Raw genomic sequence first — 23,190 nt, forward strand, 5'->3', positions numbered from 1 at the left:
AGTGTCAACTAGCAAAATGTCATGATTTTATAGAACAGCAAACAAGCAAATTGCATTCGATAATGTATCTGTTTCAACATAAATACTTGGAGATTCAAACTTAAACTTGGACAAATAAAGTACATTGTGTGATGATAAATATACAAGGCATTTTACAGCTAGCAATACTTAGGTTATAAGATAAAACACAACCCTGATAGATCTTGGAAATTAAGAAAAGTTCACAAACAAGTGAGTTTAAGCAGCCTTTTCACAAACCACAAAACTTCTTGGATTGATTGTGATGCTCTTGGTGCAATTATCAGTTTTGTAAATCCCCACAAGTCGATCAGCCAACTCAAACATGTTGTTTCTCAGGCTGCATATTGTAAATTGTAAATCACAATCAAAACAAAATATCTACATCTACATCAATTATTAATAGAAGAAAGAAACCACAAGTCTGATTACCCATTCTTTGTCATATCAAAATTACCTGATGATGATAAACTGGGCGTCCTTTGTACGGTCTTTAACATAATGCCCCACAATTGAGACGTTCTTAAAATCTAAACAGCCAACAACAGAGGTTGGATACAGTTCAAAAAAAACAGCAGAGGTTGGAAATAAAGTACATACGCAATTACAAAATAAAAATAAAAAAATAATAATAATAATAATAATAATAATAATAATAATAATAATAAAAAACATAAAAAGAGGTGCCAATGAGGCATAAAATAGCATACCTAGAGCAGCATCAATTTCATCCATAACATAAAGTGGTGTTGGTTTGTAATGATGAAGTGCAAAAACAAGAGCTAAGGAGCTCAGGGTCTGAAATGAAAACATCAAATGTGAGACATATACTGAATACATATTACACAATTTGATATATGATATAAACAGAATAAAAATGGAGTATACCTTTTCACCTCCTGATAAATTAGCAATATTTTTCCAACTTTTTTTAGGAGGCCTAACACTAAAGACGACACCTTCAGAGAAAGGATCTAAAGAATCCACCAACTCAAGCTCTGCATCACCTCCTAGAGTAATCATCTGTACATAAAAGATCAAGATGCATTACACAACTTAAATAATAAAAAATTCAAATAAATAAAGTAAGTAAATCATAAAAGCTTATTTGAGTAGCAGCTAGTTTAAAACAGCCATCAAACACTTAACAAACATGTTCCATAGAAAAAATAAATAAATATATATATATATATATATATATATATATATATATATATATATATATTATATATATAGAAAAATGGAAAGACAATGCATTTAACAAACCTGGTACATTTCCTTTAACTTCAGTGATATGGTATTAAACCCTGCCATGAACTCATCTAGCCTGGAAAATAGAATTATATATATATATATATATATATATATATATATATATATATATGTGTGTGTGTGTGTGTGTGTGTGTGTGTGTGTGTGTGTGTGTGTGTGTGTTATATAAGAAAAAATGTTAAATGTACCAGATAAATAGTTAGCTGCATCCTAACAATCTGACACTTACCTTTTCTTTCTCCATTCATCGTATTGCTTTTTTGTCTCATCACGTTCATTGGTAACCACATTAAGCTCCTCCACTCGCTCATTGTATATAGATACTTTTGCCCGATATCTGTAGAAGGAAGCAAGTAAATAACCGACAAAAACTAATATGTAACCCACAAACGGGTCAACTTATGAATACATATCTTACTCGGATATTGAATCAAGATTAGGATTCATCTCTTTCATCTGTGCTTCAAGTAAAGCTACCATTTCAAGTGCCCTTTTAAGATCAGATCCCTTTGCAAAAGATTCATCTCCAAGTGTGGCTTGAAGCTTTTCGGGGTCCACTAATTCATTCTTGATTCTACCGTCACAAAAGAATATTACAAGTGTTACTCAATATTTACTGTTTCCATATTAAGAAGGTGATGTGATAAGACTTACTGTTCCATATGCTTGGACAGTTTGTTGTTCAGTTCCACAAGTTTTGCCTTGAATCCTTTTTCTTTTGCTTCTAGCTCTTTTAATGTCTTCTTCATGTCTTGCAACTTATACTCAGCATCAACCTGTTACAGTATGGCAGTATCAATGCATTGTATTACATACCATAGAATATGGAGGTGGTAATTTCAACCCATTTACATGTGAATGAGCTTGAACCCATATAACTAAAAAAAAAAATTAACTTGAAAAGAACAAGTCAGATGGTCCAAAAGTGGCCCCAAAGTGTATTTAAAAGCATAAAACCTAGGAATTTTATGGTTTAGTGGTTTAGATAACTTCTAAAATAATCATATACAAAAGGCTAATTATTAATTAAATACAAAATAAAAATTTGATTTTGGTCAGCCCAAACTGCTTTACATAGCCAGCCCAACCTACTTCTTTGCAAACTTCCCCAAAGATTAATAAGATATTTAAAAAATAAAAAAATTAGAGGAATAAAATAAAAAGGTAATATGAAAGAAGTGAGTTTTTTAGGCATAAAACCTCAGAAGCCCTCAATTCATCAACCGTTTTCTTCAACTTTTCATAATCAGATTTGGCATTTTCAAGCACATCCTTGTGCTGATTGATCAACTGCACGAATAAAATAAAATAAAATAAAATAATTAGAAATGGATAAGAAACTCAACTGAATGGTAAAATTATAATGTACACCGCTAGTAAAGACTGACCTCTTCAGTTTTCTTATAATCATCTTGAACCTTGAATGCTTTCTGCTCAATTTCTTTAAACGTGTTAAGCAATTCTTCCTTCTTTGCAATCAGCTTTTCTTTCTCTTTATGAGATTCCTCGATTCCATTTGTTAGTTTCTTTATCATTTTCTGACCTGTCTCAATTTGAACTTTGTGCCGATTGATCTCTGTGCTGCTTTTATCGATATCCTAAGGAAAGCAATAACATCAGCAGGTACTAGTATTACACATAAATTGTTATCTCGTGTAGATGTTAAACATAACATCTTGTATAACTAGTACTAGACTTACATTTTGGATCTTGTTAACCTTTGCCTTCTGGTTTTTCAACCTTTCACCTCCTGCGTTCTCTATTTTGCTTTGAAGCTCAAGTACCTAAACAAGATGTGATCAATGAGTTTTTAGTATATCAAAAGTTTAAAAAAAAAAAAAAATCACACAATGATATAAAACACCATTACCAACCTTCTCTTTCAACTGTTTTGAACCTTCTGTTAACCTATTGATCTCCTTTTCTTCTTTAGTAATAATTTTTGAAAGTTCTTCAATTCGAGTAAGCTCGGCCTTACTTGGCTCTGCTGCAGCCTTTAGAGAATCAAGTTGTTTTGCAAGATCTTCACGTTGTGAATTCAAACTTTCAATCTGTCTCATCAATATATTATTAGTTAATATTAATATTAATTAGTATAATTTGTCAGAAATTCACATTAACACACGAGGTTGCAAATTTTGCTACTCGGGGAGTACTGGGTCGGGAATTTAGGGGGAGTAATCAGCAATTCGGGGATTAACGGGATTGGACTTTTAATACATTAAAGCTTAAATAATATATTTCAAAGACATAATTGCTGAGATAGTCCTTGTGGTTACACCCAAATTGCTGAAATTGTCCCTATGGTTTATTTTTGATCTGATAGTCCTCATGGTTTTCAATATGTTGTTGAGATGGTCCTTTTGTTACTTAGATAGTAGTCCATGTGGTTCAAATTGCTGAAACCACGGGGACTATCTCAGCAACATTTTGAAAACCACAAGGACTATCTCGGTCAAAAAAACCTAGACTATTTCAGCAATTTGAGTGAAACCACAAGGACTATCTCAGTAATTATGTCTGTTTCAAAATTACACATGTAAATACAGAAGAAAACCAAAAAAACATAAACTTTAACATAATTGTCTAAAAACATGAACATAATCGTTCATTTGTTCAAAAACTCTAAAATTTCTAGTTTAAACTCATATTATAAGGTTGACCAATTTTGACTAACAAATTCATTTTCGACCCATTAACCGACATTGACCAATTAATTTAACAGAGTTTAGAAAATCAGATTGGTCTGTTCTTAAAAGGGAGTAATCGGGATTTTTACAACAGTGTTTGTACGATGTCTTCAAAGAAACGTTTACCTCTTGTTGACTTTTGGCAAACTCCAGTTCAATATCTGTGGTTGATCTTCCCAAATCCTTGTATAGCCTGGACATTTCTGAAATCTTTTGCCTTACATTTTTCAATTTTTCTGAAATCTGGCTGAGTTCGTTTTCTGCCTCGGCAATTGCATCTCCAGAGACACTGGTGGCTCGAATAGAAGTACCCATTTTACCACCACGTGGTTTTCCACCACCACTCATAGTCCCTGATTTTTCAATAAGAACGCCGTCAAGTGTAACCACACGTCGAAATTCTTTGTCCGGACCATATGCAATACGTGTTGCCTGATATGCAAAAAGAACCAATGAGTAACAATATATATACCACACTAACGAATTGTCTGCACAAATTGCAATGTATGGACTATATAAATGTATGTGCAATTGATTAAAAAAGGAAGAAGAAAAAAAAGATGGAGAGACCCGCTAGAAATGTAACCCAAACTTAAGTCACTTACAGCATATTATGTTAATCTGATATTAGGTCCATTTTTAAAAAAATAGTGTGAAGTTTGCCTGAATTTACTTTGAAGTTTCTAAAGGGTAAATTACCTGATCTTTATCCTTGGCAACAACAGTGTTACCCATTGCTGCAAAGAAAGCAAGTTTCATTCTTTCATCTTGCACCTTGATCAGATCAAAGAGACGGGGAACACCCTCTGGAGGGCTGACTTTTTCCTTCATTTTAGACATATGATTAACTTGTTTTTCCTGCATAAACATATCATAAATCACATACAAAAAAACAAAAAAAACAACACACACTCAAACATTGTGACAGCCTACTATTGACATGAAATGAAAATCATGCAAAAGTGATTTCCTTATGGCCATCTGAAAGAAAGACATTTTGTGTAATCATGTATAGAGTAATTAATAGAGCATGTGACAGAAGGTATATTAATAGTGCAGAGTATAATTTACAAAATTATCTTACCATAATCATGAAAGTTGCAACACCAAGGTTATTCTTGCGAAGCATGGCCACACATGCATCTGCTGCTGCAGTTGTTTCTACAACAATATAATCAAGCCCAGGAACTGCTGTTGAAACTGCCACGTCATACTTCCCTGTAAATACAACTCAAGTCACATATCTACCCAAAAAAAACACATAGATGAGAGATGATGAAAGTTATGGCACTGGTTTTGGAACTTATAAACGCATAGATAAGAGAAAGATAAAAGCTTTTTTAGAGTTACACTTACCATCAATAGCTCCTAAGTCACCCATCCTTCCATAAATTCCTTCTATTGCATTCGATGCTTTTGCTTGCAATACAGCTTTTATAACAGACCCTTGGTTCCTTTCGGTTTCCATAACAGACTTTAGCTCTGTGACTTTCTGTCTTGCTGCTTGCTCAGGCGCAAACAGTGTCTCTTGTTCTTTCAAACATTCCTGCAAAACAGAGTAAGTTTTAATTAATATACTAAGTGGCTGATCAATAATAGAAGTAGACATTAAATGAACAATAGGTTGATGATGCTAAAGTCACATACTTGTTCCACTTTACGAGCTTTTGATGATTCAACTTCATTTTTCTTTAATTTGTTTTTCATGTCCTCTATGCTTGAATTAGTTGTGGCGATTCTCTTCTGGATCTCATCCAATTGTTTCTGAGCATTTACATATGCTGCACGACCCGCTTCATGCTGAAACATTCAAGTTTAGAAACCACTCATCAATAATACTCCAACTTTCAAAACAGATTGCAAAAAAATATCTACTTTTATACTCTAACAAAGTAACATACTGGCCAGAAGAATAGAGAAAACAATGAAATATATGAGTTTTTAACAGATTTAATCAGCTGAGTTCACTTTGCAAGAAACAGAATAATATCATTGCAATTTCATTTCTTCAATGTATTGTCTGCATATATGCACGTTTTACTTTTTAAACATTAAACTTTAGAAATGCTTCTCACCTTCTCAGACAGAAGTAGTTTTTCAGTGGATGCAACTTCAAGCTTTCCCTTGTGCTCAATTAACTGTTTTTCCCAAGGTTTGAGTTCAGTGCGAACCTTTGCAACCTCAGTACGGAATGCCTCAGTTTCAACTGTTCATGTTTAAAAAAAAACATAATCACTCGATATTTTAAACGTATAACAAAATTAAGTAGCTTTTAGGTAGAAACAACAATTGGTAATTAAAAAAAAAGTGTTCCCAAATTGAACTTGTATAAGAGTCTACCTTTAGAGCTCTCCATTATTTCCTCCAAAATTTTATCCTCGTCTAACAGCTTTTTTTGCAGTTTAGGAATATCTTCCTCAAGTTTAGGTATTAGATTAGTTGACTCTTCAGACTGCTTAGTGATATCAGAAATCTTTGCTGAATCCTGTAGCAGGGCAAATAAAAAAAAGTTTAACTCCTAAAGTATACCCAAGTAAAGAAAATATACATCTTACCTTTTCAACTTTCTCATCCATTTTCTTAATTTTTTGTTTTATGTGCTTCATATCTTCACGGTGCTTCACATCCTGACGTTCAAAATCTTTAAAATCCTCTTTGCACCGTTTTAACTGGTTGTCCAAATCCTGAAACAAATGCAAACAGAATTAAGATATTATGTTAAACATCACAACAGGCCAATATGAGGCTTTTTACTCCCTATATGAACCCTAAAAAAAATTAAACATCAGTGGATTTAAAATGGACTAAAAGGTTTTAAATTGCACTAGAGGTTAAGGTAAACGAATAAATAAGGTTTTCCCTATTTAGGCTACACGAGGAGGGCGTCAAACTTTTACTCAGATATGCACTAGAGGTTAAAATATTAACACTTAAACCTAAAGAATTTTATGCACTAGAAGTGAATATCATTAGTCCAATTGAAAAAATTACCTCTTGTCGTTTCATATACTTGTTATGCAACGTCTCAAGCTCCTTTAGTGCTTTTTTGTTTTCCTTAATCTTTTCTCTAAGAGAAGAAGGAAGCATTTCACAGTTAGTATTTCATCATTTTTATATTGATAAAAAATACCTACTTTAGAGGAATTACTTTTCAGTTGATAAATTTTCTTCCATGGCAGATGCAGACTTTTGGATCTCTTCCATATTCACAGCGTTATCCTCAGAGGCAAACTTTACAGCTTTTTCTTGCCATTTTAAGAACGATAACTCCTTAAGCATGTAATCTTCTGCTTCATTTTTCACACTCTGATATTACCAATCATGTCAATCATTTAATTAAAACAGAAGTAAACAGATAAGTGTACAAACTAATGGGAATGTTATAACCTCTAGGCTTTCTCTTTCTTTATCGGCTAACTTGACCATCTGCACCACTCCAGACCTTTTCTCGTTAAGAGCTTCGAGCCTATTGACCAAACATAAACAGGTAGTCATCATAAACATAGCAACATTCAATATGTCAATCAAGATTTGATTTGAAATAAGCAATTACAACTTACTGCTTATGGGACTCATCAATTTTTTCCAAGTACTTATTAGTTCCAATGATATCCTCCAGGTATTCAAGAAAGCCTTCATCGTGTGGACCTTGAGCCTTTGGCTTCATAAGTGATATTTGCTCAACCTCACCCTGAAAAAAATTAGCAAACAGTAAATAAGAATTAATATTAAGCCCATGAAGAAGAGATTATATTATTGAACAAGCCCCCAAACCTGAAGAATCAGAAAGCGATTATTATCCAAGTCAACTCCTTTCCCTTTTAGTTTGTTAGTAACCTCAGTAAACTTACTATCACGTCCATTTATATAATACTTGGAAGAATTGTCTCGAAAAGCTTCACGGGCTATTACAAAATCACTTCCTGGTAGAACTTCGTACGTTCCATCATCCTATAATCAACAAAAGCAGCCTAAATTTAACAGCCACTCAAAACACATGACATCAAAAAACCGATAACAAAATTCAATACCTACCAAATCAATGATTTCCTGGAAATGAACAGATACACGTGAGCTGTTAAGATTTTGGTGATTGGTGGAATTGTGGATAAGTTCAGACACTTTGTTGAGACGCATCTGCACCATTGATTGTCAAACAACGCAAAAAATAACCATCATGAGCTGTTAAATATGTATACATGGCTCGTGTAAACAGATACAGTATATAACAAGTCTCTATTTTAGAAGGTTCAGTTTTATTTCAATTGCAAAAACAAAGGTTTCAAAATTCGCTATTCGAGAATTAATCGGTCAAGGACTTTGGAAGGAGTAATCGGCAATTGGGGAATTAATCGGATTGTACTTTATATATTTAAATATTAAATTTCAAAAATTATATGTGTAAATATAGAAGAAAACGTAAATATAAACACAAACTTTAAAATAAATGTCTAAAATTGTAAATGTTGATCAATTTAGGCTTTGACGGACTTTGATTACCAACTTCAATTTTGACCCATCGATCGACTTTGACTAAAACCTGATAAAATCACTAGATTCATACATACACATACAAAATGCAATGAAAGTACCTGCTTTGCTCGTTTTCCGAAAACGAACAACATAGCATCAATCACATTGCTCTTTCCACTTCCATTAGGACCAACAACAGCTGAAAAACTCTGTTCAATAAACTCATATTCACGTTAATTCATCAATTTACAAAATAAAACCCTAAAAAAATGTTACAGTACTAACTTTCTGTAACGAAACCCTAACCTTATGAAATGGACCAACGCGTTGTTCGCCGGCATAAGATTTAAAATTCATCATCACCATTTCTTTAATGAACAGTCTCGGAGTTGATGCCCGCTTCTTGGCCGGAGTTGAGTTGCAATCGGTTGACATGAACTCGTCGGCGGCGTCCATCAGTTTGCCCTGATTTTAAAAGATAGTTTCACAGGTATATAATTATAAATAAAAATAAAAATTAGTTCGAAATTTGGAAAAGTTGTGTGAGGATTGATGATTTTGTATTTCAGATTTCGATTCAAATGAAGAAATACAAAAGAAGAAATACTTGTTTATTTAAAATACATAATTTGGGTAATGATGAAGGTTTTAAATTTCCTAAAAAAATGAGCGGGAATTCAATAGCTTCTTTTGTTTTTACCCTAAAAACTTGTACGGAGTAATATACGGAGTAGTATAAATATAAGACAATATCACGCAGTTGGTGCATGAAGTTTGACAAAAATTACACGGATAATTTTTTTCTTTAATTTTAATCTAGATCTAGATCTAGACTAGACTAGATCTAGATGACCTTGAAATTTAAAATTGTAACATGGATAACTCTGACATTAAGGCCACTCCCTATCGTAACTAAATTATTTATCCTCTTAACATGTCACATCAGCGCCACATCAACACCCAAATCCTATAACTAACTCATAAAATCATATAACTAAACACTGCCTATCATGACTAAAACATCTTTCTCTTAACTGTCACGTCATTAATTTATTTCTTTTTATATTTATTTGAAGTAACACAAAAATATTAATAATTATACATAATATATATATATATGTTATAATTCAGTAGGCTTATAACTACCTTTAGTGGTTCTTGACTGTAGAAGGTATATAGAGATAGAGATACTGTAAAACGGAGAAAACAAAGGTTGAACAAAAGGTATGAGTAATTGGTTTTTTATTTATAGAAAAATGTACAATGAGAGTTTGGTGGCATTTGGAATCTAGAGAGAGAGTGTGTTTTTGTTAACCAAAAAATACATACAATAAACTATAACTCAACACACCTATTTATACTCAAAAAAAATATACTATGCAATATCTATAATAATAATAAAATTATCATCCAATTATTACTTTTATAACACTCCCCCTTGGATGATAATTTTATTAGTGAATAACTAGTACTGCCTCGTTAAAAACCTTGCTAAAGAAAACCCTTTGGAATAAAACTTTAGCTAAGGGAAAAAGAGTGCAGCATAGAGTTGACTCCCCCTCAAGTAGGCAACGCCTGAGTTGTTACATCTTCTGAACATGCCTCATGCCAATATTATGAACGTGTGTTCTGAAAATAGCAGTTGGAAGTGCTTTGGTGAAAAGGTCAGCAGAGTTTTTGCTGGACTGAACATATCTCATTTCAATCTGGTTGTCCTTAATGAGATTTTGAGTGTATGAGAAGAATCTAGGGGGTATGTGTTTTGTTCGGTCACTTTTGATATACCCTTCTTTCATCTGTGTTATGCAAGCTACATTATCTTCATAGATAGTTATTGAACTTTTATTGCGTTCTAGTCCACAAGAATCAGTAATGAGTTGTGTCATTGATCTCAACCAAAAACATTCCCGACTGGCTTCATGTAATGCAATTACTTCGGCATGATTTGATGATGTTGCAACAAGTGTTTGTTTTTGAGAACGCCATGATATTGCGGTACCTCCATTTAGGAATACATATCCATTTTGAGATTTAGCTTTATGTGGATCAGATAAATAACCTGCATCTGCATAACCAACCAAATCTTGTTTTGATTCGTTAGAATAAAATAATCCTAAATCAGTAGTTCCTCGAAGGTATCGAAATATGTGTTTGATCCCATTCCAGTGTCTTTTGGTAGGAGCTGAGCTGAACCTTGCCAACAAATTAACTGCAAAAGAAATGTCAGATCTTGTATAATCTATAAGATACATAAGAACCTCAATTGCACTAAAATATAGAACTTCCGATCTGTTAAAATTTTCATGATCTTCGCAGGGATGAAATAGATCAGTGTCAATATTGAGTGATCTAACAACAATGAGTTTGTCTTTAAAAAAAAATGTTTTAAAATCTTTTCGGTATAAGTTGTTTGATGTACAAGTAAACCATTAGGCATATGCTCAATTTGCAATCCAAGGTAATACTTGGTTTTTTCAAGATCTTTCATTTCAAAATAATTCTTTAGAAGTTGAATGATTTCATAGATCTCTTTATTTGTTCATATGATGTTAAGAACATTGACATAAACAACTACGATCTCATATCCGAACATTGTTTTTATAAAACATACGTGCAAAATAAGTTTATATTTATACCCTTTTTTTATCAAGTAGTCATTTAATCGGTTATACCACATACGTCCCGTTTGTATAAACCCACTTAGAAATCTTTGTGATTTAATGGAATATATTCCCTTGGGTTTTACATTAGATGCTTATGATACCTTAACCCTTTAGGTATATTCATATATATCACTATTAAGTGATCCATACAGATAAGTAGTAACAACATTCATGAGATGCATTTAAATAACTACCAGGTTGATTAAGTATCTAATAAGTAATTGTATCCATTACAGGAGGATAATTTTTCCTCCTAATTCATTTCTGGTCTTTGTGGGAAATATTGAGTTACAAGTCTAGTTTTGCCTTGTAACTTCATTTGCACATTTCTTTTCGGATAAAAATTCATTTGTATCCCATACGTTTCACATCTTTAAAAGTGATAACGATTGATCCGAAAACTTTTCTTTTATCGAGCGATTCTAATTCAGCTCTTATTGCTCCTTTCCATTGAGCTCAATCATGTCCATTTTGTATATTCAATGACAGATTTTAGTTCCAGATCATCATCTTTATTCATGATGTCATTGTAACATTATATGAAAATATCTCATAGAGATTTTAGTTTCATTTCGGTTCCATAATATTGCATAATTTATCGCAATTTTAGTATTTACATTTATCAATATCCTCTGCAGAAGGAATATTGATTTGTGGTTCTTCTTGAACACTTTCTCTTACCTCATTATCAGCTGATTTTCTTTTTCGAGGATTTTTATCTTCGGAACCAATTGATCTTCCACGTTTGATGCGTGGCAAAGACTCAACAGTGACATTATTGCCAGCTTTTGGAATTTCAGTTCGAGCTGGAGCATTTATCGCTGGTATATATGATTTAGTCACTTTTTTATATCTGTAAATGCATAAAGTAATTAATTTGCAAGTTCTTGCATATGCATTATTTTTGAACTTTCGTTTCACATTCTTTTGTGCGAGTTCAATATACCTTAATTGATGTTCACATCATGAAGCATCATTTTATTTTTTATTTTTATTTCTCCCCCTAATCTAGGGAACAATGTTTTATTAAAATGACAATCAGCAAAACGTGCTATAAAAACATCACCCATCATGGGTTCAATATATCTTATGATTGAAGATGTTTTATATCCAAAATATATTATCATCTTTCTTTGAAGAACCATTTTATTGTGTTATGGTGATACAATTGGAACATACACTGCACAACCAATGTTTTAAGGTAGAAAATATTTGGCTCTTGGCCAAAATCAAGTATTAAGTGAAAATATTTACGACTTCCACATGGTAAAATGTAAATTAATGTCGCAGCATGTAAATTTACATGTCCACATATAAATATTGAGAGATTTGTTCTCATTATCAATTGTCTAGTTATTAGCTGTAAGCGTTTATCTATTGATTCAGCTAAACCAATTTTGTGTATGCACATGAGCAACTGGATGTTCAACAACAATCCCTGTAGATATATAATGATCATTAAATGCTTGAGATGTTAACTCACCAGCATTATCAAGTCTCATCCTTTTAATGGTGTAATCAGAATAATGTGTTCTCAATTTAATAATTTGTGCAAGAAACTTTGCAAATGCCATATTACGGCTTGATAACATACAAATATGAGACCATCCGCTAGATGCGTCTATTAGAACCATGAAATATCAAAATGGTTCACATGATGGATGAATTGGTTCATATATCTTACCTTGAATTCTTTCAAGAAACATTTGTGATTCTTTTTCACAATATACTTTTCATTAATCACCATATGTGCTTTCCATTAATCACCATATGTGCTTTTTTTTTTTTTTTTATAAATCACCATATGTGTTTTTTTTTTTTTATCATATATCCTTTTCACCATATACGCTTTTAATCATATGCGCTGTGTTTTTCACCATATGCGCTTTTAATCATATGCGATTTTCATCATATGCGTTGTGCTTTTCATCATATTCGCTTTTTATCATATGCGCTTATCATATGCGATGCGCTTTTTATCATATGCGCTTTTTTATGTGAATAGTAAATTAATTAATTTCGTTTTACTATTCATATGAATTAATTTAGATTTACTATTTTGTTAATTGAGTAATATATATATACATCATATACTTGTGACTCCGAAGGCTCAAATGAATTTGACCATATAGTTATACGTTGTACCTTGCACATTAATTTTTAGTAGAAGCTTTAGATGCATATTATTTTCAGTAGAAGCTTTAGATGCACTTTTTTTTTAATCACCAAATACCACAAACACTTTGTTTGCGTTTGTTCATAGTCATCAATGAAAACCATTTTCTTTAATTTTATTTTATACAATAAAATTAACGCATCATTATTCTTTTCAAAAACAATAATCTATTGTTATTGTTCACTTGTGCCATGTTTAACAACAAAAGTCAACAACCTCTGTCTTGTTTGTTGTGGCAACCAAAAACAACCTTTGCTTTTGTTACCGAGAATCCAAGACCAAAAAATAATTAATTTTTAATTAATCTTTTATCAAAACCATAAATGATTTTATTGATCTACGTTGATATGGCCATAAAGAATTGACGGCTGACCTACTTTTGTAAGTGTATTTCGGCTATCATCCCGAAAACGCACAACGACTTTTTTTTTATGAACTATTTGTTTCATATCTAGCTTAGGCAATTATTGTGAACATTTGGTCCCTATAAGAGCATTTATTTTTTAGACTTTTAGTTGATTTGTACTTGTCACAATTAGGGATAGCACCCGCGGGTCGTGGATGCGGATCCATTGGATCCATCACCCGTACCCGCGGATTTTTTTTAAGAGACATCCAATTGAACCCTTGTTCGTTGAAACAATTTAACTATATTTTTACTCCTCATTATTAAACGGGCCATTTTGATGCACACTCTTAAAAAAATAATTTGTTTTTTAAGTTTTATTATTCAACCTCCTTTTTTCAACGGTCACGTTTTTAACAAAACATTTGACAAGTTTGGAAAAAAGTTTTTTATTGATTATCATCAAAAGTTTTCTATTATCACTCTACTGGATGGAATTATGGCATACAACCAAAATTGCAACCCAACACTACATAAGAACAAAAAGGTTATTTTTAATTAACATATGTATATGTGTTAAACTCGGAATAATAATAACTTATTTTAGAAAATTAACATAAGACATGTTGAAACATTTTTGTCACATTTAGCTCATCAAGTCTAATACTTATCATTGATAGATTTTATCACGTCTAGGAGATGTTTACTTTTTTCTTGTATTAAGTCCTACTTTCATTTACCTTTGTTTGGAAAAAAGTTTTTTTTTTTTACTTTGTTTTCCCCCTTTCTGTAAAACTCATTTAAACACTTTCTTTGTTTTTTTTTTTTTAAAACTTCCTTTTTTTTACGTTACCCGTAAATTATAAATATATAAAAAAAAACTTTTTGTTTAAATTTTTTCTCTAGTTTTTAAAAGGCCACTTGACCAATTTTTTAATTCTTTCACAACACCTGATATCGTGATCGTGACCTTTCACCAAAGCAAGAGATATTCTTGATAAACTAAACACGGACTCGTGTTTGAAATTGTCGGCCACAAAAAAATTCATTTGATAAAAGTATATATATTTTTTTTAGTTATAGAAGGAGACCACTTCATTTTCAATACTTCATTTTTGACAAAAAACTATTCCATTTTACCATCCATTTTTTTTCTTACTTTAACTTTTAAGATATACTTTTAATAAAATACAAACTACTTTTTCTTATTTTAACTTTTAAGATTTACTTTTAATAAAAATACAAACTACTTTTTGTATTTTAACTTTTAAGATTTACTTTTTCTTATTTTAACTTTTAAGATTTACTTTTAATAAAAATACAAACTATTTTTTTATTTTAACTTTTAAAATTATAAATTTAAGAATAAACATTAGTATGCATGAAATAAATAATGATTAATTGCATAAGTAATCATAAATGTTAGATAACATATAAAGACCCCGTCGTATTCGTATTGATCAGAATTAATCTCGACCCATGGTACCGTGTTGTCAAATGACGTGTTGCGTACATAAAGTACCGTGTTGTCAAATGACGTGTTGCGTACAATCATGAGGTCTTATTAACATAAATATAAATGTTAGTGAAGTTAATAAGAGTCAGATTACAGAAAATATAATTCAGGTGGTATAACCGACCATATATAACTTAAATAACATAAATATAAATGTTAGTGAAGTTAGTAAAAGTTAGATTACAGAAATATAATTCAGGTGGTATAACCGACCATATATAACTTAAATAACATAAATATAAATGTTAGTGAAGTTAGTAAAAGTTAGATTACAGAAATATAATTCAGGTGGTATAACCGACCATATATAACTTAAATAACATAAATATAAATGTTAGTAGTCCAAAATTTGATATATTCGAGTCTGAAAATTATTAATAATTTCATACCTTGATTAGTGATTCGTGATCGTTTGAGATATCTTTTAATTACACTAAGCTTTTCGTGCTGATAACGTGTTATAATTCAGTAGGCTTATAACTACCTTTAGTGGTTCTTGACTGTAGAAGGTATATAGAGATAGAGATACTGTAAAACGGAGAAAACAAAGGTTGAACAAAAGGTATGAGTAATTGGTTTTTTATTTATAGAAAAATGTACAATGAGAGTTTGGTGGCATTTGGAATCTAGAGAGAGAGTGTGTTTTTGTTAACCAAAAAATACATACAATAAACTCTAACTCAACACACCTATTTATACTCAAAAAAAATATACTATGCAATATCTATAATAATAATAAAATTATCATCCAATTATTACTTTTATAACAATATATATATATATATATATATATATATATATATATATATATATATATATATATATATATATATATATCAACTACAATCTCTTTAAAAAATATACATATATATGCATTAAAGGGTTTGTACAACATGGAGAAAAACTTATACATAATGCATTAAAGGGTGTTGTACCACATGTTTTAAAATTGGTACAATATGCTAAGGGGGTTTTTGATGAAAAGGTGAGTGAGTGGGTCCAAATTTGTGAGAGAATGGTTCGTTAAATTTATGGTGAAGATGGATAATGAAGTGGTGCTTATGGCATTATAGGGATAATGAATGCCACATCATCAATAGGAGCAGGTAACGAACATATGATGAATCCATAGAGGCTGGTCTAACAATCGTTAAAATTTTCAGTTATATACTACCATGTGTAATGCACATGAGGGTATTTTCGTCAATTTTTTTCTTTGTTTACATATTCTTACCTACTTTTTGATTACCCTTTGATCTTCATCTTCCTTTCAAATGTTACACCACATGATTTAAATTTCAGTTTCTCTAATTTTTAGAAAATCAAACCTAGGAATTTATAATATAGAATTCATAGAAAATCAAACCTAAGAATTTCAATATATCTAATTCGTTGTAGATTTGAAGAAGAAAAAAAACGCGTTGGTAACTTAAAACGAAATCGGTTTATATTGATGATTTCAGACTAAGTTTAACTCGCCGGATTTTTTTTCATATCTGGTCGTAGTTCGCACAAAATACAATTGGATGATGATGAAGCCCCGGACCTTGTAGCCATAACCCACCACGTCAAATTCGAACCTAATTCAACACCGCCACCACTTGAATTCCGTCTAACGTGACCCAGATTCACCGAGTTCTTAAATTTTAGTGATTTTGTTGTATAAATCATAAACATTATTGATTTTGATATATAAATCGTATAAGGTTTTGTGTTCTTTATTGAATAGATTTGCTAAATTAGTTGATGAGTTAATTAATGTGAGGAATGTATTTATGTTCTTCATTTTGATTTTTCGTGAAGAAAGGGTTTGTAGTGAGTTGAAGAAAGGGTTTGTACTGAATTCGTGAGTGAATTTGAGAGAATTTTAACTGTAATTGTACAACTTATAATACCCAGTGGAAGAAAGTAATTTTTGAAATCTTTTAATTTGAGAAAGAAGTTGAAGAAAAATGAATAAGGTGAAAAAGAAGAAGATACATTATTGATTTTGATATATAAATCGTATAAGGTTTTGTGTTCTTTATTGGATAGATTTGCTAAATTAGTTGATGAGTTAATTAATGTGAGGAATGTATTTATGTTCTTCATTTTGATTTTTCGTGAAGAAAGGGTTTGTAGTGAGTTGAAGAAAGGGTTTGTACTGAATTCGTGGGTGAATTTGAGAGAATTTTAACTGTAATTGTACAACTTATAATACCCAGTGGAAGAAAGTAATTTTTGAAATCTTTTAATTTGAGAAAGAAGTTGAAGAAAAATGAAGAAGGTGAAAAGGAAGAAGATGAATAACATTGGAAAAATGAAATGACGAAACTACCCTCAAATGTTTTGCGCATGACTGGAATTAATAGAAAATACTAACGATCGTTAGTGGTAAGGTCATCTATGATACATTTGTAAACTTTAAGGTCATCCAGATCAAAATTAAACAAAACAAAAAAAAGATCATCCGTACAATTTGTAAATAAACTTCAAGGACCAACCACGTAATTTTGTCTAAATATAAATATTAATATAAATACAAATATAAATATAAATACAAATATAAATATAAATATAAATATAAATAATAATATTAATATTAATATAAATAAATTATATAATATAAAAATAAATATTAATATTAATAATACAATAGTCAAATAACACTATAAATAATGATGCGCTGACGTGATCTGGATGAGGGATTTTTTTAAGGTTATAACGCTTACATGACAGTGATGGAAATTTGGGGAGTTGTAATGTGGGAGTCATTTGTTGGGTAAGGTTAATGCTGACGTGGCATTTTGATTACTGCTCAAAATGGTTCTTAAGAACTGATATATTCACTATTTCGTAACGTTACCACTTGAAATACAAAGATGTTTGCCAATTAATTGTCTATCACTTTACGGCTCTATTGAGTCGACAACAATCGTCGATCTATTGGTGACTTGACTGACTCTTATGGCTTAAACTAAATTTCAGGCAGGATTTAAAACCTATGAAAATTTGATTCTTCCATTTTCATTGCGTCTATTATTATTTATATTTTAGTATTTTTATTTTTATTTTTAACCTTTTCCTACTTAAAGGCCGGAGGTCCTCTCGGAAGCAATATCTTTATCTGTCGAATAAAGAGAGTGATGACTTTCTCTACTCTTGAGAGTGTTTCACTCTGGGTGGAGAAATGACTTGTCTTTATTCTCAGATAGGGGAAGGATTGTCTACATCTCACCTCCCATACACCACTTATGTGGTATTGGGTTTTGTTGTTGTCATTTTCATGAATGGTGTGCCATATTTTCAATTGTTTATGTTACAACGCACATTATTTGTGAATTTTATAAATTAGTATTTAATGATCTGTTGGTAACAAATAAATGTCTTCTGGTCTATTGAATTTTCTTATTGTAGATGTATTATAATCATAATCAATACATCTAATTAATTGTATATATATGCAACGAACTACACCCAAATATGTACTTCTGCTATTGTTATATATTTGACATTTTCAAAAATATAGATCTACAACTTCCGTACAACGCTCAGACTCATAAAAATGGTACATATATATACTGTAATACTGTATTAATAATACAATACTCCAATAAGACCATGGATAATGGTGGCGCTGACGTGGAGTTAATGAGGAAATGACCTGCCACAACTTTCATCTTTATTGTGCGGCGCCCACATGTGTGTGGCGCACACCGTTAAGGGAAGTGACCTGACACCGTTTTTAGCTATAGTGCGCGACGCCCGCCTATGTGTGCGACGCGCACTCACTTTACTTTATAAAACCACAACATTGGACCAAAAACACCATTTAACCCATTTCAAATTTTAAGCGCAAGAGTTTCCAATCAACAGTTATGTAACTAAAAGCATATTTAAATCACTTAAAGAACTCGAAATTCTTATAAATGCACATATCATCTTCTTAAACTTGCAACAATCCAAAATGCATTAATTCACATTTATACATTTGAGTTCTTAGTTACCGTAAGACTCAAGTTTTAGATGCAAACAACATGATTTCAAAAGCATGATACAAAAGTCAACTTCGTTTCCCAAACTTCAAGCATGACGTTTAGATACAAATGTGGCTTTAACTTTTCAGGCGGTTAAGTCATTCCGGGAATGGGACATTGAACATCCACTTACCAAAAATCAAGTCTTCTAAGCTAGATTGCTAAATCTTCTCATTACTCCTTTCACTTGCACCAATATCACCTAATCAAAATATAAACAACTAAACGGAATAAGCATAAAGTTAAGTGCATACATAGTGCATATATGTAAAATAACATCAACCAAACAATGCATACATTCAATTAAATCATACATACTTACTGCACAACACGCTAACGGATCTGTAGCCTACTAACATTTGTGGTAACCGCATTATGGCTGATTAACCACCTACAACACTAGCTAGTGCTAGTTTAATCTAACACAATGGGGGCCCTTCCCCTTAAAATCACACACCAACACTTGCATGGATGCAAATCAATGACGTGCGATTCATTTACCCACTCATGTACTCACCTTCTAATTACGTGTTCACGATTTTAGCATGAGAAGCAATCTCCTTTGTTAAAATACAATGCAAATTTGGTGTTATAAAATAATATGGAATTAGTAGATGTATATATGTAAAATATCTAGATATTAATATGTATAAGAAAATATCTAGATATTAGAATATGTGAGAAAAATCTAGAAATTGAAATGTAAAAGAAAAATCTAGATATTTGTAGGTTGTAGAAATATCTAGATATTTATATATCCATGGAAATATCTAGGTTCTAGAATGTTCCATAGAGTAGTATAAATATGGGAGGAGATTTCATTTAAGTTGTGTAGTGTGTGGAAGTTGTGAGAGTGAAATAAGAAGTGAGTTGTGAAGAAGAGAAGAAGAGTGTGAGTTAGCGAAAGTAGAGAAGAGAAAGCTTGTAAGTAATATTGTAATTGTAATTTAATATAAGTGTTTTTGTTAAGTTTCCCGATCAAGCCTTAGTTTGTGTTTAAGTTCTTAGTGCACTTTTGTTGTTCTTATTATATGGTCGGCTCTGCCGCCTAATTAATACATGGTCGGTTATACCGCCTAAAGATATATGGTCGACACTGTCGCCTAAGTACATTGTGCACTAAGGATTTATAAAATTAAAGGCTAACCAACGTCAAAGTGTTGGTGTAGTGAGTCTAGTATAGTCTAGGTCCTCTATAGTGGGTGTGTTGGGCTCATCGAAGCTTCCAACAATCGGTATCAGAGCGGGTCGTTCGGGACCATTTCTAGTGGAGGAAATCGGTAAACGTTGGACGTTTACATCGGCTTGTTTTCACCAAGGCTCTAAGGAAGATTCTGTCGGAGCACAGTTAGGAACTGTGAAAGCTCATCGGTCAGGGACCAAGCTTATTGGACGTTGGACGTCATGATGGCAGATCTTGCAAGTACGAGTAGTGAAATCAAGAGTCTCAATAACCACAACTATGGTTATTGGCGGACTTGCATAGAATCCTACCTACAAGGACAGGATTTATGGGAAATAGTTGCTGGCAGTGACACAACGCTTCCACCGAAAGAAAATGCTGAAGCCTTGAGAAAATGGAACATCAAGGCCGGGAAGGCTTTATTTATATTGAAGACTACAATCGAGGAGGATCTATTGGAGCACATCCGTGACGAGAAAACACCGAAGGCAGCTTGGGAAACTTTTGAAAAATTATTTTCAAAGAAGAATGAAGCACGCCTCCAGCTCTTGGAAAATGAGCTCGCGGGTATCTCACAAGGAAGTCTGTCTATTTCTCAGTACTTCACCAAGGTGAAATTAATTTGTCGTGAGATATCTCAACTTGCTCCTGAAGAGAAAGTGAGTGATGCAAGGATGAAGAGAATTATCATCCACGGCTTAAGATCTGAGTATAATGGATTTATAGCCGCTGTGAGAGGATGGCCTACTCAACCATCATTAATAGAGCTGGAGAATCTATTGGCAAATCAAGAGGCATTAGCCAAGCAGATGAATGAAGTAACTGTAAAAGACGGAGAAGATGCACTCTTCACCAATAAAAAGAAAGCAACATCTCGAAGACAAGAGACGATGAAAGAAAGTAAGACATATGGGTGGAAGGGTCACCCAAAATCAAAAGGCAACGCTTTAGGGGGAGCTCAACAAGGAAGAAGAGATCATCGCCAACAATACGGGAAAAATGATAAGAGAAAGAATGGTGAATGCTTCAATTGTGGCAAGAAGGGTCATTTTGCTCGAGATTGTAGATTCCCCAGAAGGCGAACTTTCGAAGGAAATGTGGCCGCCGCAAGAGATGAGAAGAAAGAGGTCACATTTGAAGCATCCAATAATGAGAAAACATGGGATGCAGAAGCTGGACTCTCTGTTGAAGCTGACATAGATGATCAAGCTCTTACAACAACTTTAAAGTCAAAAATAAACTACAAAGATGATTGGATCATCGATTCTGGGTGCTCAAATCATATGACCAATGATGAGACGAAGCTGCAAGAAATGGAGGATTACAAAGAAAAAAGAGTCGTGTTGACAGCCAACAATTCAAGGTTGTCTATTTCTCACATTGGAAAGACAATAATTCCAAGTGAAAGTGACTCTTATAAGCTCCAACTCGAGAAGGTGTATCTTGTCCCTGGCCTAAAGAAGAATTTACTGTCAGTACCACAATTGACAGCAGAAGGGAATTATGTGCTCTTTGGACCAGAAGATGTGTCCGTATTCAAGAGAGTGAAGGTGGTTGGCAATCTAATTATGCAAGGAAGAAGAATAGAGTCGGTTTATGTACTATCTGATGAAACAGCATATGTGGATAAGACTCGAAAGAATGAGACGGCTGATCTGTGGCATGAACGTCTTGGGCATGTGGGATACAATAAGTTACAGGAGATGATGGTGAAACGCATAGTAAATGGGCTTCCTCAAATTGATATCCGAACAGATACAATATGTGCTGGATGTCAATTTGGCAAAGTTCACCAATTGCCATTCAAGGAGTCAGCGCACCAGTCCAAGACACCACTAGAGCTAATACACTCAGATGTCTTCGGACCAGTGAAACAAACATCACTTGGAGGTATGAAATATATGGTGACATTCATTGATGACTTCTCAAGATATGTGTGGGTTTACTTCATGAAGGAGAAGTCGGAGACTTTTCTGAAGTTTAAAGAGTTCAAGAAGAAGATAGAAAGTGAGCTCAATAATAAGATTAGGTGCTTAAGCACAGATAATGGAGGAGAATATTTATCGACTGAGTTCAATATGTATCTTGAGAAGCACAAGATCAGAAGGCAATTAACTTGCCCTAATACTCCACAACAGAATGGAGTGGCAGAACGTAAGAATCTTCATCTTGCTGAAACTTGTCGAAGTATGCTTCATGGTAAGAATGTACCAGGAAGATTTTGGGCCGAATGTATGAGGACAGCTTCATACGTGATTAACAGACTCCCGCAAACAAAGTTGGGATATATTTCACCATATGAAAGATTATGGAAGATCAAGCCAACCATCAATCATCTCAAGGTTTTTGGATGTGTATGCTACGTCTTCGTGCCAGATCATCTCCGAAGCAAATTTGATAAGAAGGCAAATCGATGCATTTTTGTAGGTTATGATGAATCAAGAAAAGGATGGAGATGTTGTGATCCAAATACTGGAAAGTGTTATACTTCAAGAAATGTGGTATTTGATGAAGCTTCTTCATGGTGGTCACCTCAAAAGATAGAGCTTCCAGAATCTCACGGATTAGAAGAAGTTCCAAAAGAGAAAGAAGAACATAAAGAGCACATATCGGATCCAATTAAAGAAGGAGATGGATCGTACTCTAAGGAAACGAGTCCATGGAAAACTGGGGTACATCAATCTACATCCGAAGAGGTTCGTCCAAGCCAAATGGATGCCGAGGAGCATGTGCAAGAATTACGGAGATCAACAAGGCCGAGGCAACCTAATCCGAGGTATGACAATGCTGCTCATGTGGATGAATCAATACCTATTGAACCTTCCACTTATGAAGAA

At 32.7% G+C, this 23,190-nt stretch overlaps 1 protein-coding gene across 1 annotated transcript; it reads right to left on the bottom strand.

Moving 5' to 3' along the window:
• Positions 1 to 39: 39 nt before the first annotated feature.
• LOC139859147 (structural maintenance of chromosomes protein 4-like) lies at positions 40 to 8,909 on the bottom strand. The gene is made up of 28 exons (XM_071847949.1): positions 8,760 to 8,909; positions 8,573 to 8,662; positions 8,016 to 8,117; positions 7,755 to 7,931; positions 7,541 to 7,671; positions 7,368 to 7,446; positions 7,129 to 7,286; positions 6,972 to 7,047; positions 6,536 to 6,664; positions 6,321 to 6,465; positions 6,056 to 6,186; positions 5,628 to 5,780; positions 5,337 to 5,526; positions 5,065 to 5,198; positions 4,680 to 4,838; positions 4,107 to 4,412; positions 3,165 to 3,341; positions 2,991 to 3,074; positions 2,679 to 2,888; positions 2,491 to 2,580; positions 1,945 to 2,066; positions 1,709 to 1,864; positions 1,520 to 1,627; positions 1,285 to 1,345; positions 907 to 1,041; positions 729 to 816; positions 476 to 548; positions 40 to 358 (listed from the first exon to the last, which is right to left on the bottom strand). The coding sequence occupies exons 1-28, from the start codon at positions 8,907 to 8,909 to the stop codon at positions 238 to 240; spliced, it is 3,735 nt and encodes a 1,244-aa protein (XP_071704050.1). The 3' UTR covers positions 40 to 237.
• Between the last annotated feature and the right edge of the window lie 14,281 nt (positions 8,910 to 23,190).

This window comes from Rutidosis leptorrhynchoides, chromosome 7 (assembly GCF_046630445.1).
Source record: "Rutidosis leptorrhynchoides isolate AG116_Rl617_1_P2 chromosome 7, CSIRO_AGI_Rlap_v1, whole genome shotgun sequence".
NCBI classification, from domain to species: Eukaryota; Viridiplantae; Streptophyta; class Magnoliopsida; order Asterales; family Asteraceae; genus Rutidosis; species Rutidosis leptorrhynchoides.

What these genes read in the sequence shown, in the direction of transcription:
- LOC139859147 (XM_071847949.1), bottom strand. Translation starts at nt 8,909, where the DNA reads ATGGACGCCGCCGACGAGTTCATGTCAACCGATTGCAACTCAACTCCG. An exon ending in AATAATGGAGAGCTCTAAAG is followed by an intron (nt 6,187 to 6,320) that starts GTAGACTCTTAT and finishes AAACATGAACAG; the next exon opens with TTGAAACTGAGGCATTCCGT. An exon ending in AAGCTCGTAAAGTGGAACAA is followed by an intron (nt 5,527 to 5,627) that starts GTATGTGACTTT and finishes TCTGTTTTGCAG; the next exon opens with GAATGTTTGAAAGAACAAGA.